The sequence below is a fragment of the Bubalus kerabau genome, chromosome 1, assembly GCF_029407905.1.
Source record: "Bubalus kerabau isolate K-KA32 ecotype Philippines breed swamp buffalo chromosome 1, PCC_UOA_SB_1v2, whole genome shotgun sequence".
In the NCBI taxonomy this organism is placed as follows: Eukaryota; Metazoa; Chordata; class Mammalia; order Artiodactyla; family Bovidae; genus Bubalus; species Bubalus kerabau.
Window position 1 is genome coordinate 56930487 of NC_073624.1, and position 17877 is coordinate 56948363.

At 37.5% G+C, this 17877-nt stretch overlaps 1 protein-coding gene across 1 annotated transcript in view; it reads right to left on the reverse strand.

Annotated features, from left to right (window-relative positions):
- UTP20 (UTP20 small subunit processome component) overlaps positions 1-17877 on the reverse strand; it is an 86892-nt gene that overhangs the window by 45925 nt on the left and 23090 nt on the right. Inside the window, exons 19-26 of the mRNA XM_055575735.1 lie at positions 16788-16864; positions 15959-16038; positions 15350-15593; positions 11368-11553; positions 7998-8088; positions 5908-5993; positions 5037-5162; positions 1777-1943 (exon numbers count right to left, since the gene is read on the reverse strand). Of these exons, the coding sequence (XP_055431710.1) occupies positions 1777-1943; positions 5037-5162; positions 5908-5993; positions 7998-8088; positions 11368-11553; positions 15350-15593; positions 15959-16038; positions 16788-16864 (1057 nt within the window). The remainder of the gene's footprint in view (positions 1-1776; positions 1944-5036; positions 5163-5907; positions 5994-7997; positions 8089-11367; positions 11554-15349; positions 15594-15958; positions 16039-16787; positions 16865-17877) is intronic.

Consider the following 17877-nt stretch of genomic DNA (forward strand, 5'->3'; position numbering starts at 1 on the left):
TTTCTCTTGCAGTCGCTTGTAAATAAATAAAACAATAGTCCTTTATAAATGGGTGCCAAACTGATTTCATAATTTACTTAAAAGACCTGAATTGTTATTGTTTGAGCTTTACTTCAGACCAACTGGTATGAGATCATGAGCTTGCTGATTCATACACCTAAGTGGTTTATCCATGAGGGTATCATTTATAGCTACCCTCTTACAACAGAGGCCACTGCACTGAACAAAAACTTTTGTATTCCTTAACAGCCAACTTTCTTCACAGGGCAATATCATACTGAATGAAAACTTTTTAAAAAGCTATAACAATAACCCTGTGTACGAGACAGCAAAAGAGACACTGATGTATAGAACAGTCTTATGGACTCTGTGAGAGAGGGAGAGGGTGGAAAGATTTGGGAGAATGGAATTGAAACATGTAAAATATCATGTATGAAACGAGTTGCCAGTCCAGGTTCGATGCACGATACTGGATGCTTGGGGCTGGTGCACTGGGACGACCCAGAGGGATGGAATGGGGAGGGAGAAGGGAGGAGGGTTCAGGATGGGGAACACATGTATACCTGTGGTGGATTCATTTTGATATTTGGCAAAACTAATACAATTATGTAAAGTTTAAAAATAAAATAAAATTAAAAAAAATAAATAAATTTAAAAAAAAAGAAAAAAAAAAAAAAAAAGCTATACCTATCATTAAAAAAAAACAAAAAGCAACACATGACCCTACAAATAAATCTATGTTTGCCTAAAGCAAAGCAATTATAAAACTGAAACACAGGTATTGTAGTCAAGAAGATCTGGGTTTGAATCCCAGCTTCATCTGGGTTCAAATTCCAGGGCAAAGTACTTACCTCTCTAAGCCTGTTTCCTACTTGTAAAATGGCAACAAATAAATACTGAACCCTACTGTGGCTGTTTTAAGGGTCAACTGAGTTGTAGGTAAAGGAGCCTGTCATTAATTCTGGCAGGAAGCAGATGAACCTCACATACTGGAGAACATATGACAGAACATCACATTGTATACAGTTACTAATCCATTTTGTTTAGACTGTGAGGTTAAGAGCAGAGGTTATAAATGCTCAGTTTTCTATTTTCAACAGTGTCCAGGGCACAGGAGGTATTTGACAAATCATTATTTAGTAGGTGAATGACTCAGTGAAAGAATACATGCCAGGACAATTAAGATTTATTTTGCAGCATGCTTTAAGTTTCTAAGGAAAAACCTATTCATCGTATATGGAGAAGCACCACTTTTCAAGGGCTTCCCTGGTGGCTCGGGTTGGTAAAGAATATGCTTGCAATGTGGCAGACCTGGGTTCGATCCCTGGGTTGGGAAGATCCTCTGGAGAAGGAAATGGCAACCCACTCCAGTATCTGTGCTTGGAGAATTCCCAGGGAGAGAGGAGCCTGGCAGGCTACAGTCAGTGGGGTCACAAAGAGTCGGATACGATTGAGCGACTAAGCGCTTGGCACATGCTCTACAACTTGGCACCACTTTTCAAATGGCCAAAATGTACAAGAGAAGCAGAAAACACATTTTCTAATCAGGGGCTTATTAGCACAAGGCTGATGATAATCCCAAGATCATCTGTGAGGTCTACCTAATTCAATCAAAATTTAAATGAATTACATGTTAGCAAAAAGACCACCACTGAGACTGGGAGGAGCAACCAACCCCCTGAGAAAGACGCCCAAGAGCGTGGGGGAACAGCCTGAGACAGCAAAGGTCTGAGCAGAGAATATGCATTCACAGCGCGGCAGGCAGTTGATACCTACCGTTCCTGAAGTGCTTCACAGGCTCAAATAGAAGGTCTAAGAATATCTCGATCTCTTCTGGCTGGGTCCCAGCCAGGAACCTCAGGACGATGGACATGCGGGTACCAGAAGCAGATTTCCCCTGAGTTTTACTTCCAGTCTTATTCTTCATTCGACCATACAAAATTCTAAAATGTCCAAAGAAGGTTATTTGTTTGCACATTAACCCTAAAACAGTATTTTCTTGCACATTAATCCTAAAACACAGTTGTTTTGTTTTCCTAGAAGGCTGGAATAGCAGCTCAACAGATTTAAATGAATGCATTCTAAAACAGGGAAGAATGAAATAAAAATCAAATTTTTAACATGGAGATTTTAAAACAACAACAACAAACAAGGCAAAGGGAAGCAGGAAGAAGAAAATATAAAGACAATGACTGGAAGCTGGTTCTTTGGAGGAGGGAAAAAAAGAAATAAAACAGGCAGGCCAGAGATAAGTCTCAACAAGGAAAAATGAAAACAGGAATATATAGATTAAAACGAAATAAAATAAGAGAGTACAACTATAAGTAAAACAAGGAAACTGGAAAGATTTCAATTAAATGGGTAATCTTCTGGAAAAGACCGACATCTATAAATAGTCAAAAGGAACCTAACAAAACCTGAAGAGATCAGTAATCATGAGTAAATTTGGAGTCAACACAGTTTTACAGATGAATTGTTGAAACTTTCAAGGAGAAACAATCCCCATGATATAGTTCCACAGCAGGGAGAAAGAAGGAAATAGTCCTTTTTCAGGGATGGATCTAGAGATTATTATACTAAAGTGAAGTTAAGTCAAAGACAAATATGATATCAATTATATATGGAATCTAAAAAATAATACAAATGAATCTATATACAAAAACTGACTCACAGGCATAGAAAACCAACTATGATTACCAAAGGGGAAAGAGATGGGGAAAGGGATAAATTAGAACTATGGGATTAACAGATACAAACTACTATGCATAAAATAGATAAGCAATAAGGATCTACTGTATAGCACAGGGAACAACGATATTCGATATCTCATAATAACCTAAAATGTAAAATAATATGAAAAATATATACAAATAATAATCACTTTGCTGTACACTTGAAAGTAACACAATATTGTAAATACTTCAATAATAATAAATACATAATGAGGAGGGTGGGGGAAGTCCACAACATTTCTGAAAACAGTACCCAGTGCTGCATTAAAACAGTATTAAAGCTGAATAAGGATTATTCCAAGAATGCAAGAAAGAATCACCAGTAAAATCTATTAATACAGATCCATGGCTTGTAGAAAAAAGTTAATACGATCATTTAAATACATGTCAATAGGCAGTCTAATAAAATTCAACATCCATTTAGTAAAAAAACTAAATAACATAGCAATAAAAGCTACCTTCTTAGCATGACAGAACTACTGACTTAACATTCAAAATTTAAGGACAATGGTTTTCAAACTTTTTGATATTAGGATCCCTTTTTACTCCTAAAAATTACTTTAGAGCTTTTGTATATGTGACTTTTATCTATTAGTATTTGTCATAGTACAAGCTAAAACAAGTTAGCATAACTAACATTTTTAATAAAAATTGTATTTTCCAAACCTGGCCCTCTCCAAATTAGAGAGACCAGAGGCATTGTTGTACATTTTTTTCCTCTCCAAATTTCTTTATTGCCTGGCTTATTAGAAGATAAATGAATCCTCGTATCAGCTTCTACATTCAATCTGTTGCAATATACTGTGGTTGAAAATCCAGCCTTACACAGATATGCAACTGGAGAAGGGGAATATGTTTTGTAAACTTTCAGATAATTCTTCTCAGATAATTGTGAATATTCCACTTTGATTCTGCACCAAAGCTCAAGAAGAGGCAGTTTCTTAAAGGCTAGTTGCAAGGTGGAATCTAAAAGCATTATCAGTGAATTTTGTAAACTCTGTTACATTAAAATCCATCTGTCTACTTTGCACTTTGAACAGATCTTTACCCATGAATGATTCTGTAATATGCATCAGTTACTTGGAAAATTTGAAAAAAAATTCCATGGAAACTAGTGAGCTGAAGAAGTATTTTATGCATACCTCTTAATTCATACAGAATAATAAAAAGACAAGTACTCAAGGCTCAAGACTCAATAAGGGCAGTGAGTGAAACCAGCTTTTAATTTTTTTTTTAAACTCTAGGTCTGTGGCAATGAAGAATGACCAACACAGTTTGGAGCCACTGTCCTGATTCATGCTAAGCACCTGGAGTTTTATACGTCACTGCTTTTGCCTGGTCAGCACAAATAGGAGCACAGTGAGGAAAGGGAATGTCTTTATGAAGAAAGTTTTAACCTCGTGGATGTCCTAAAAGCATCTCTGGGAAAGCCCCCACCAAGAAGGAGCAGACCACACTTTAAGACAAGCACAACTGTTCTAGAAACATTACTGTTAAATACAGTAGCAAGACAAGGGTAACTACAACTACCACCACGCCAAGTAATTCATGTAGGCTCTGTGGGGAATACACAGATCAAACGACACAACAGTGAAGGGGGTATTTATATCAGAAAAGAGAAGACAAACTTCATCTGACCACTACTGACTAAGAGGCATGGAGTCTGTCTTCTGGTAGAGAAAATGGATAATAAGAGGCCATGTTGGATGATTAAGTACTGTAAAGAAAGACTGTGGTGTGGGCTCTGAGAGGGGTGGTAAATGAAAGAGATGCTAGAGAAGCAGGTCTAGGCTAGGTCATACCATGCCCTTAAAGGAGTAGTAAGGACTCCATTTGTTGTTCTCAGTAAAATGGGACCTCAAAAGGTTTTTAAACAGGGACTAACAAGCTGACTGATGATTATTATTTACAATTATTTTTGACCCAGAAAAATCCAATGAAAACTATAAAAACTATAATAAAGTTTTATACATGGTTAGTTTTTATCTCTCATAATTAGTTACCTATCAAACAAATACATTATTTTTACTATTTCTCAATGGTTTAAACCTTAGAGAAATACTGGATTTAATTTTAATAACAATTAAAAAAACATAATGTCAAGATCTTTCCTCCTATTAGGGACAAAATATTTAAAATAAGTCTCTATAACAATTTGACTTTCCCCAAAGAATCAATTATAAAAATAAATAAAATTCAAGATGAAATATTCCATTATAATTGCTGAAAGAATCATAATACTATATTCACAACTGTTTTTGTGATCAATACTTAAAATATCAGTTTTGAAAGAGTATAAATTACCTCATCAGAATAGGAAACAGTTCTGCTCGGTGGGCTGCTTTCACCACTGTATTATCTTCAGAAATGCTAAAATGCACTATCTCTTCCTTAAAGTTTCTGTCTTCAAGCAATCTTTGTAGGTTTTCCCTTTAAAAATAGAATTTAGCATAAATCATCACTTAATCAAAAATACTTTTTAAAAATATAATAGAGTAATAAATATATACATAAAAGAAACAGGCATTAAGAATATTTTACATTGTGGCTGACATCCATAAAAGAAAGTCTTCACACAAATACCTTCCAAAATGGCAAGTTTCAAATTTTAAAACGTAAGAGGGATCATAGTGAAAGTAAAAGTGGCTCAGTGGCCTGGAATTCTCCAGGCCAGAATACTGGAGAGGGTAGCCTTTCCCTTCTCCAGGGGATCTTCCCACCCAGGGATCAAACCCAGGTCTCCCGCATTGCACGCGGGTTCTTTACCAGCCGAGCTACAAAGGAAGCCCAAGAGGGATCATAAGGGGTTAGTCAATAATACAGCTGTTTAAAAAAGCATAATATGAAAGCTTTCTTCAGTTCTTGGAGCATAATTAAGATGATTCCTTAAGTAATCACCAAGATTTTAATGCCATTATATAAGCAAGAAGAAATGACATAACCTCAACACATATTTTTCAATTAATATTCTCTCTCCTACCTTATTATCTATGAAGAAGCACTCTTAACAAACAAATACACTTCTAGTTTTCATTGCTTACCTGAAAATAGCATTATGATTACCTTAGAAAAGAGAGCAATTTCCTGGGGCCTTTAAAAAATTATAAGAGGCTCTCTGGTAAAAAGAGTAAAAATAGCCCCCTAAACAGCATTTCTTTAGCTTCAAATAACTTACCTGTAAGGGAGAATATGTGGATGTTTATATGTCAGTATGCAATCCAGTGTTATTTTTTGTACCATCTGATCCTGATGTAGCAACAACTAGGAATGATATTTTATAAAATAAATGAATGAAGTCAGATATACACATGCCATCAGATAGTAATTTACTTTTACTAATTTGCTAAATTAAAATTCTTAGAATCTAAATTTTTAGATGTGGGTTAAAGATGATTCATGACAATAGCTTTACATTGTCCTGGAGGTAACAGAAAATAAAGAGAATGTATGTAGAGAACAAAACAAAAACACAACTCTGACACCTGCATCCCACATGGCAGACTCTCAGGTCTGTCTTTTGGCCAAGGCCAATTCCCTACATGACTTTAGGTTTACACCAACTGGATTGGTCCTGTAGTCAGGGAAAGCTCTTATACCATGAAGGTAACCACAGTCAGTAAGATGCCAGGAAAGACCCAGCTCTGAGGCCTCTCTGATCAGTCCAGATTTTTGCTTCCTGTCGACAACTGAGAGTTTTGACTTCTGATTTTATAAACAAGTTATATCTGAATTATACACAAAATAAGGATAAATTCTGCCAAAATAATGTTTCATTTAAAAAACCTCCAAGTGAAAAGAGAAAATCTTATTTCCTCAGATAGCTTAGAATGACATCCCATGCTTTACTCTGCTTCTGACACCATTTTTTTTTTCTTCTGCAACCTTTTCTGGAATTCAAGGTCATATACTATAACTGCAACGGACTACTACTCCACCTACTTTCATTCAGTCTACCGGATCCTGAAACGCTAGGGCTCCATAAGGCTAACTCGCCTAGCAGTGAAAAGTAGCAGCTCTCTTGGTACAAACCCCTACTCCCTTCTAAAACCTAAATCTTATGAGACAACTAACACTTTGCTAAACCCACTGTTAACACAGCCAATCAATGTTTCAGTTCAGTTCAGTCGTTCAGTTGTGTTTGACTCTTTGCGACCCCATGAATCACAGCATGCCAGGCCTCCCTGTCCATCACCAACTCCTGGAGTTTACTCAAACTCACGTTCATCGAGTCAGTGATACCATCCAGCCATCTCATCCTCTGTCGTCCCCTTCTCCTCCTGCCCCCAATCCCTCCCAGCATCAGTCTTTTCCAATGAGTCAACTCTTCACATGAGGTGGCCAAAGTACTGGAGTTTCAGCTTTAGCAGCATTCCTTCCAAAGAAATCCCAGGGCTGATCTCCTTCAGAATGGACTGGTTGGATCTCCTTGCATGCCAAGGGACTCTCAAGAGTCTTCTCCAACACCACAGTTCAAAAGCATCAATTCTTCGGCGCTCAGCCTTCTTCACACTCCAACTCTCACATCCATACATGACCACAGGAAAAACCATAGCCTTGACTAGACGGACCTTTGTTGGCAAAGTAATGTCTCTGCTTTTCAATATGCTATCTAGGTTGGTCATAACTTTCCTTTCAAGGAGTAAGCGTCTTTTAATTTCATGGCTGCAATCACCATCTGCAGTGATTTTGGAGCCCAGAAAAATAAAGTCTGACACTGTTTCCACTGTTTCCCCACCTATTTCCCATGAAGTCATGGGATCGGATGCCATGATGTTCATTTTCTGAATGTTGAGCTTTAAGCCAACTTTTTCACTTTCCACTTTCACTTTCATCAAGAGGCTTTTGAGTTCCTCTTGACTTTCTGCCATAAGGGTGGTGTCATCTGCATATCTGAGGTGATTGATATTTCTCCCGGCAATCTTGATTCCAGCTTGTGTTTCTTCCAGTCCAGTGTTTCTCATGATGTACTCTGCATATAAGTTAAATAAGCAGGGTGACAATATACAGCCTTGATGTACTCCTTTTCCTATCTGGAACTAGTCTGTTGTTTAGTCACCCTCAATTTCTTTAAAATCCACTAAATCAGTACTGTCTAAAACTGTTTCTCAAGGTATAGACAGTATCTGTTAGTTAAAAAATATATACTTAAAATGTAGAAATCAGCCCTAGTCAACAATTACTGAAAATCTAGAAGTTATTTGGGTAAAGAAAATGGTAGAGAAAAGTTCACAACTAACTACAGTGACAAGAATTAATTTTACTTACCTGAAGATACAGCTCATATAATTTCGATTCCAGATATAAGGCTCGTGGATTTGAAAACTTAGAGAAAACTTGCAAATGAGCAATTAGCTGCCTAAAATGCACAAAACAAACAAACAAAAGATACAGAGAGAAAAACAGAAAAAAGAAAAACCAGAAACAAAAACAGACATTATTTTCGTAAGATGATAGTATCTACCAGTTTTCTCTGACAAGTACTCTAAACATTTCAAATACAGTTTCACTGTTAATTACACTAGCAAGTTTTAATTACTTGAATTTAGGAAATCATTCTCCAGAAATTCCAAATCTCAGGCAGGGCTTTCCCTGAAATTCAGGCTCCCAACCTCAGAAAATCATTCAGGATGTGCTTAGAATGGTTTAAGTGAAACCAAATATAGAAAGAAAGTAATCAAAACACTAACATATTCCAAAATTGAACACAGATGATTTTTGGAATGATCCTTTTTTTTTCTGTCTAGTTTTTATGCAGTAGACAGGAAAGTGGAACATACTACGCTTCCTCACTTTCATATAACATAAAAACTGATGTCAGGCAACAGAGGTCCAAGTTTGGATAACTATGGCTCTTCCTTACCAAGAAACAGAAAGACAGAACAATGTTCTGCAGTTGGAATCTAAATTTGAAGACGGGGTTGCCTTCAAATAAATGGTACCATCAAAACAGAATGAGCAGAGAGCTTCTACTACATTTACATATTCTACTTCCTAATACTTAAGATTCTGTGAGGCTTTAAAAACACTTGAGAAAACTGTTTTCTCCCTGTGTATAATTTAAAAGAGGTATTAAAACTTAAAAAAAAAAAAAAAACCCTGAATGAATAAATTACAATCTTGAGAAATGTTATTTGCCTATTTCAAGAACCTAAGCAGGGAGAAGTGAAGAGAGGTGGAAACAAAGCCACATGTGTGGTTCTGCCATTCTGAGCTGCTGACTTTGGGAAAAGTCACAGAATGTCTCAGCGTCTCATTTCTCATCTCAATAAAGAACAAGACTTTCAGCTTTTCTGCAGGACTGAACTAAAGAAAACAAGCTGTGGTACTTCAGTTCCTAAGAGCTTAGGGAACAACACATTTCTTTGCCTAAGAATAGGCAAAAAAAAAAAAGCAAAACTGAAAGTCTTACTAGTTAACATAGAGAAAAACAGTTGGAAATTACGACCTCTTTAGATATAGTAGAAAAACAGGGGTAAGGGAAGCACTATTATTATATTTAGCCTAAATGCCTGTGATGATTAGTCTTATGTGTCAATCTAAGTTACCATCCCAGCTATATAACAAAACACTAATCTAGGTGTTGTGATGAAAATATTCTTGTACATGTGGTTAACATCCACAACCAGTGGACTTTAAATAAAGGAGATGACCCTTAATAATGTGGGTGGGCCTTATCAAGTCAACTGAAAGCTGGAAGAACAAAAACTGATGTTTCCCAGAAAAGGAATTCTGCCATAAGGCTGTCACACTGAAATACTACCCTATGAATTTCACATTTAAGACTACAGCATCAAATCCTGCCCCGGTTTCCAACCTGCCCAACAAATTTTCTGGTAAGCTCTGACTGATACAATGTCTCTGTAATTACTTATCACTGAGCCTTTGCAGTTTTACAAAACACAATTTTAAAATCTACGGAAACATACATTCCTTTCCTCAACATTTACTAAGTATTTTTTATGTGCCATGTAGCCTTCAAGAGACAAACAGAAGTTAATTTACAGATTCTCATTAAATACCTACCAGTAAGGGGTGTGTTCCACGGGTTAATAAAATTGGACTATGAATATACTGAGATGGCCTCCAGAAGAATGTGTTTATCCATTTACTTATACTTTCAATGATGGTGAATGCTAGCAACATTCTAGGTTTGGCTACAGAGGGCAGGGAAATTAATCAAGACATGGAACTTGTCTTTAAAGAGCTTTAAATTTACATGGAAGATTTATTAAAAAAAAAAAATAATATCCATGGCAAGGAACAGCATCTGACCAGAGGAGCTGTTATCAAAGTTTGAAGGTGGGTAGATAACTAGATAATTTCCAGTTTAAAAGACAGGAAGAGCTTCACTGAAGAGGCAGTGTGAGAACTCGGCCTTGAAGTTATGACTAGAATTTCCCTTGGCAACAATGAGGCAAGGGCACTGCAAAAAGAATGCTATAGCAAAGGTCCGAGGATAAGAACAAAAGATGTATGAGTGCCTGAGTAGCTTATTCATTCACTCAGCAAACAGGTATGAGGACAAACCTTTGGCCAGCTGTTATGCTGAAGCACACAAAGACAAATGCAGCAATCTCTGTCTTAGGGGAAGTAGTAGGCGACAGAACACTCAGAGCTGTGGAAAGGCAGGAGCAGGGAGGCTGGGCTGTGATCTTTCTCACCCCTGTGCTTTATACACTATTTCCATCAGCCAGCAAGTCCCGTGCCTGGTAAACTTGTTTTTCAGCTCCAAAGGTGATCTCCTCTTTGTAAAAGTCTTCCCTTTGTGGTAGAATTATTATTATTATTTTTTACTGTGCTCCTGTAACTTCTTTAAAAACATTTCTTCTATTAAAATATTTCACCAGGCATTAGACTACTTCCAGCTCTGCAGAGGCTAAAGACCGTTCATCTCTGTAGCTCTGCATTTAGCAGAAGAACCTCAATACAGCTGCTGAATGCTAGGCAAATAGATGACTCACGGGAAAGACTCAACAAGTGGGCATGTGAGATTGAGATGCAAAGTGTTACAGTAACACAGCAGCACCAATCTGGTGAATCCCTGGCACTTCAATTCAGACAATCTTTAAGTAAGCTGAAAGCACAGTCCCTTCTTTTTTCTAAGATTTCTAACAATTTAGGTAAATGAATAATCCAGAGAGCCGGAAAGAGAATATAACAGCATGAAAAAGTGAAGAAAGCCAAAAGTAATCAAGACAGAAGTGCTGACACCCTTATTTATAAAAGAAAAGATGTTCCATTCTGTGTTCCCCTAGCACACAAACGTAACGTCCCAGTGCTATGGAAGAGAACGGCAAAGGTCAAGGCCATTTAACTGCTACAGGCCCCAGGGCTCTCATCTATAAAAAGGTGCTATGAGCAGATGATTCCAAAGTCCCTCAACTCTGACACACTGCAGCTAAACAAGAAAAAATAAAAAATAAGCAAGCAAAGGAAAAAAACTCAAAACACTAGCAGTTTTCTTAGGCTATAAAAGAAAATCCTGGGAAGGTGCAACAGTCTGATAAATAATTATCTGAGTAATTTAATCTCATTCCTGGCTACTTCACAGGCCGTCACACGAGGTTTCTTCCTGCCCTTCCCTAACCCTAACCCTGGACCGGAGCCCTGGACTTTTCAGCAATGCTGAACCTACTTTGCCGCAGCTCTTCTTGTCTTTTTCTTCTGTGCGGGTTCCTCTTGGGGCCCCAGCTCTTCCTCCAGCTCGTCATCGTCTCTGGCGGCAGTTTCCTCTTCTACTTCCTCTATCGCCAGCCCTCTGCCTTTTCTTCGCAGATCCTGGGTTGGTGCAATCTGCAGATCTGCTGGGTAATACTCATTGCTACAGTGGAAAGAGTGATATGAGACAGATATCCTAAATGCTTGTGACAAATGTGTGCCCCCAGTTCATAGACTCACACACAGAAGAAATGCCAGAGGCCCCTTAGTGGAGGTCTTCTACAACATTTAAATTCAGCCTCTCTTAAGGACCTTATTTGACAAGTCAATCACTAACTGCAAAAGAGAGCCTGCTTCATTGTTACACTGTTGAGAATAACTGAAATGTCTATTTTGGACTAAGCTGAAATTGGCCTCCCTGTCTCTGGAACCACAACTTGGGGAGGAGTGCGTAGGGGTAGATTATATTACAGTGTTTAGACCATGCTGTATGTGTATCCCAGATACATTGTTTTGAGGATGTCCTTTCAAAAAGGGGGCCACAACAAATTCTAGTCCTCCAGGTATGGCCTAGTAAGACTGGGGGGACTATCAATTCTGTTGCTTTTGAGGGAAGTCACAATATGACAGACTCGAATGGAAAGTCCAGGCAATGAAAATCAGTAATGCTTCATGTTTTGGCTCCTCTAAGCTTGTGCAGTTGGTATTCATATGTGTTACTGAATTCCATAACTTAAATTTTGGTCCACTGTTGTAGGTAACTAATACTACCTTGAAGGCTATTGTTCAGTGCATTACTTTTGTGTCACTTTGGTTCATTAATCTAACAATTATAAATATGTTGTCTACTCTGTGTATAACACTGGGTTATAGATGTGAGGAAACTGATCAGACTGTCTAAGTCCTCACTCAAAAATATACTGACACATGTTTGAGGATAGCATCCTACAAACACACCTTAAAGAAATATACTACAGGTTAATATACTACACCACACCTGGAGGCCTGAGACACTACCATGCTCAACGCTGTATTCTTAGCTAGCAGGATCTTCCCCTTAATAAATTAAAAAAAAAAAAGAATGAATGAATGACATGAACAAAGTTGCTCTGTCCTTTACAAATTGTACCATCACTATTTAAAAACATCTGTATTATACTCTCAACGCTCAATTAACCAAATGACATATTTTTAACCTTTACCTCCGAGCATAGCATGCTCATTCATTCATTTACTAAATAAGATAGTTCATACAAAGCACTTATAAGAGGGTCTGTAAGACACAGCAAGTAGTCATTAAATGTCACCTATTATTAAGATACTGTTTCTATTGTTAGTCATTCATTCCTGCTGCTGGTTTGGGGCTTCTTAGAAAATGTTTACAAGGGATTCACAGTTAGTACTAATATCAAATTATTTGAAAAATATTTAAAAGTATAAATGTATAACCCCCCAAAAGTAAAAGCCCATTATGTATTTCAAAGCCAGACTTAAAGGTGACTCTTGGGTTTTCCATTAGTTTGGATCATCTATCAAGATATTGGTTACAGGTAGTAAGTGCCAATTAATCTTAAACATTTTTTAAAAATTATATCTTTTCAGTTGTTATCTTTTTAAACTCAAGAGACTCACTTCCTGTTACAGCCTCCTGTCTCCATTCCCACCCCCACAGTACCTAGTCCTACTAGAGATAGACGTTTACATGAGGCTAAGAAGTAATTTATTTCTTTATGGAAAAACTTAAAAAATCAACATGACAGGAACTTCATATCCTACTAACACTTTTAATACCAGCTTACATAGGTACAGCTCCTTGAAATTCACAAAACAAATGATAAACATTACTTTACATGATCTTCAAAACAAGGAAAGGAAGCTAAATGTCACTGTTCTCTTTCTAGAAATAAATTAAAGCCCAAAGAGTGAAAAAGAGAAAATCATTACACTACTACCACCATATCTATTGACCTGTGTGTATCTTTGCTTGTAACCTTTCCCAGAAAGAATTATTCATGCAAACCTTTTTATTTATGCATGGGATCCTTTCTCCTCTTACCTATTCAAAGACAGGGCTGTAGCGATTTTACCCCCTCTGGCGTGACTAATTTCCCCTCCCTTTTGGATCACTCACACCAGCATTACATACATAGAGACTGTTTAAGTTAAACAGCAACACCACCAAAGGCCCTCTTTCCGTTCCCACACTTCCTTCCACCTATGTCTGCTTCCTTTCCACAAGAACTGTCCATACTTGCTGTTTCCATTTTTCTTCTCCATATTCTCTTAAGCCCATTTTAATCATACTTTCATCCCTATCAGATTAACCAAAACAACTCTTGTTAAGGTCAATTCTAAAGCCAAAAGTCAATTCTTATTCTTCATCTAACTGACGTCTTAAAGATCTGATTCCACTGATTACTTTAAGAAATACTGAGTGGTCTTAATTCTCCTATTACTCTTTCCTGGACTCCTTTGCTGGTTCCTTAACCTCTGAATATTGCAGTTGGTCCTTGGAAATCTTTTCTCCCTACATTTACACCGCAGGTGTGACTTCACGCCCTATAATTTTAAAATCCACCCATATACTGATGAGTCTCAAATTTATTATCTTAAAAAGCAAACCTTTCCTTTGAACTTTAAACTCCACATTCACCTGTCTACTTGAAATCTCTACTTAGATGTCTGTTTAGTATCCCAAACTTAATATGTCTTTAAACAAAACAAAACAAAACAACTCTTGATTGTCCCCACAAATCGGCAAACGTTTGCATTTCTTCCAATCTCAGCCAATGGTTAACTTTCTTCTTCCAGTTGTTCAGGCCCAAAAAAACCTTATAGATATCCTTAATTTCTCCCTTTTTTTCCTTCCTGCATACCCCCCACCACTCACAACCCCTATCCTACATGTAATGTTAGCAAATGCCTCAGGTTAACCTAGTTGCAATTCTTCAAAAACGTATCTTTTTAAATTGAAATCTGAAAAGTGTCCAGAATTCAACTACTTCTCACCATCTGCATTACTCCCACCATGGTCAAGTCACCATCATTTCTTGCACAGATTTTTGCCATCTCCTCCCAACTCCCCCTCCCCAGTCCCTCTGCCCTCACCACTTCTGTCCCACAGTCCATTCTCAAAACAGAAGCCAGAAAAATCCTCGAGAAAACATTAGTTGTGTAATCCTTGTTTAACCTTCCCAAAGGCTTTCTATTCCACTGACGATAAAAACCAAAGTCTTTACTGTCACTTCAAAGCCCCTACACAAATTCATTCTCCTGTTAAATCTTTTGCTCTCACCTCCAACTACTTTCTTCCTGGATCACCCTGCTGTTCCTTGAAAAGGCTGGCAGGCTGTGGTCTGTGGCCTGCCTAACCCAACCCTATACCATTTTCCCATGTAACAAAATGATAACGGAAAATTTACCTTTGATTGACTAGTACTGTTCTATATTCTGCACCCCTTATCTTTAGCATTTTAAAGCAATCTGACTCTTCACAGAGCATATCTAGTCAAACTAAAACAGTACTCCAGAAAGTTCTTGTTATTCTTTGAGATCACATTCCTCAGCATCATGAGAAACATTCAAGAGGTTCAAAACAGAGTGGCTGGGGTTGAGTTACCTGAAAGTACTTTTAAGCTCTAGGCAGGCAAAACAACAATGAACAATAGGGCAAGAAATAACAAGGCCACTGTGCATTGATCTAAGTCAGTACAGCCTTTCTCACTTTGCAACCTGGAATTTTTTATTAACACCATTTATGAGCTGGTTAGATTTTGATTCATGTAAGAACAAGTGAACTAAACTAGTTTATTTGTTATTCATAGAGCCAGTGCTTTAGAGATGTGCTAGTGATTTGAAAAGATGATAGATGTAAGGACTCAGCCAATCTGGGAATTTCACTTTGTACCTTCTCTTCCTCACACCCTACTAGGGACATATTCCTAGGAAAGAACACTTACTTGATAAATCTCAAGAAAAGTGGGGAAAGCTCCCTGGACCGTGGCTCTACCCTTTCTGGGAATTTTGCCAGAGCTCGCCAGAGCAAAAAACGGAAATTGGTGTGGTCCAGTCTTTCCTGAAGGTCAGTTTTCAATGTCAACTGCTTGTGATAAAGAGCTCCAACGTTTCCTTCCTGAGTCTGCTCCCAATTTGCATCTCCAATAGACTTCTCCTCATCTCTTGTGTCATTCTGCAGTTCTTTCTCTGAAAGAAAAAAGGTCATCATAACCAGTAGAGAAATGTTACTAATAACATCTATGTATGTCTTCCAGTGGGGAAATTTCCTTCTCTAGTAATACAAGCAAACAATAAACCGTATCCAAAGGTTATTAAAGATAATTTATTTCTCATTTCTGTTTCCCAATTTCATGAGTAATTAAGCAACATAAATTAGGGAATTCCCTGGCTGTCTAGTGGTCAGGACTCTGCCCTTCCACTGCAGGTAGAACAGGTTCAACCCCTGGTTCAAGAACTAAGATCTTGCAAGCCTTACAGTGTGGCCAAAAAATAATTAATAAACAATCATTCCCCCCACTCCTCAGTTCTCTTCCTTAAATTCCTTTACATACCAGCATGTGTAGCTGCTTTTTCTAGATGCTCATAGTAGACTTTCCAAAACTGCTTATTTTCCATTTCATGTGCATAAGAACTAAGAGTAAAGATCATAAAACAAATATGTGATATAGGTCTTATTTTGAGAGATCTCATAGGGGAAAAAAAAGTAAAAAAGGATATAATTAAAATATTAAGTTATCCCTGAATGTGAGTCATAAGCAACTTTTATACTTATTTTTCAAAATGCTTGCACTACTTAGAACTAATAGTTAGGCTTTTGAGAGGGCACACATAACATATTTCCAATCTGACAAATAGGGTAGACCACCTGAAGACAAATGCCTACAAAAGAATAGATTTCTACAAATGAGACACAACATATGCATTTTTCATATGATTATGACAGTTCTTTAGAATTAAAGGGTTTTGGATACTTGATAGCGAAGGTTTTAAGAAGTCCTTATTTTTAAATTAAAGTTTGGCTCAATGATTTTATATATAAATAAAATTATATATTATAATTTTTACTTTTATTATTATATTACTGTTACTATAAAAAATTCAATAATATAGACATGCAACATAAAGTAAAAAGAGAAAGTTCCTCAAAGTGATTTCAAAGCACAGAGAAACATATATAAAACACCTGACTTGTCAAACACTTGGTATCAGACAGAATAATTAATGTTTATCTTTTCTTCACCTTGTCCCACAATGTCTTTAAGGTAACTATAAATACTATACACATCCAGTCATTTAAATCATGCCCTGGAGGACAATACTGGCTCCATCATTCTGCAGTAATGAAAGCACAACAGCTTCATCCATTTCACCCAGGCTTACCTTATGAGTTCAATAACAGGATCCCAGAGAGCACTGAAGTTTACATACAACATGCCTAATAAATAACGAAGTGGCACCTGCAATCATAGAGAACTAGTTCAGATCAGCATCAAAATGCAAATATCCTGACTTAGGACAACCTGAGGTTTGGAAGGAAGCTTGTGTTTTAAGAAAAAAAACTTCTAGGTACCAATTCAGATTTCAGTTACAGTAATTTTCCTCCTCTCCCCAAAATGTCACTGGCTATTCAACAGAAAAGAATCACTAAAGCAAACATAGTATTCAAACCCACTCCAGATGTTTATGCAGGAAGAATGTATCTGAATAAACAGATTTGACTCATGATTAAACTCATTCCTAACAAACATTGCCATCACCTGACAAGACAAAATGTGAACAGTAATCAGCAAAGTACAGGTGCCTAAGAACCCAGCACAGTACTCTGTGAGTGGCAGCTGAGGCTTCATGAACAGATATGAGCTCTTAAGACTATACATCAAGAATTTAGTTCAGAGGATCTAAAGTCTTCTCAGTCCCTTTTGGAATGACAACCACTGTCACCAGCATCCCCGTGTGCTCAGGAAGCATCATGTAACACAGTAGTTTCACTGTTATTGGGGGGTGCTGCTTGTATCTACTTTAGCAGCAGAACCCTTTTCCAAGTGAAACATAACATAGGACATACAAACAAGTTAGGAACAGAACTGCTCTGACAGAAAGGGGAATGCCTCCACTGGCCTTCTTCCCAAAGGGATCATGATGTATCATCAAGGGTCATGGACAGAAAATGCCTCGTAGAAAAGGTAGAGGGCTAACATCCTGCTGCATTGAAAAAATCTGGAGGTGAGTTGCTATTCAGTTGCTAAGTTGTGTCCAACTCTCTGCAACCCCATGAACTGCAGCACACCAGGCTTCCCTGTCCTTCACTATCTCTTGGAGTTTACTCAAACTCATGACCATTGAGTTGGTGATGCCATCCAACCAAGAGACTCTCAAGAGTCTTCTCCAGCACCACAATTTGAAAGCCTCAATTCTTTGTATCTGGCTGTTAATTGGACATTGCTCCTCCTGCTGCCACCTACTTACTATT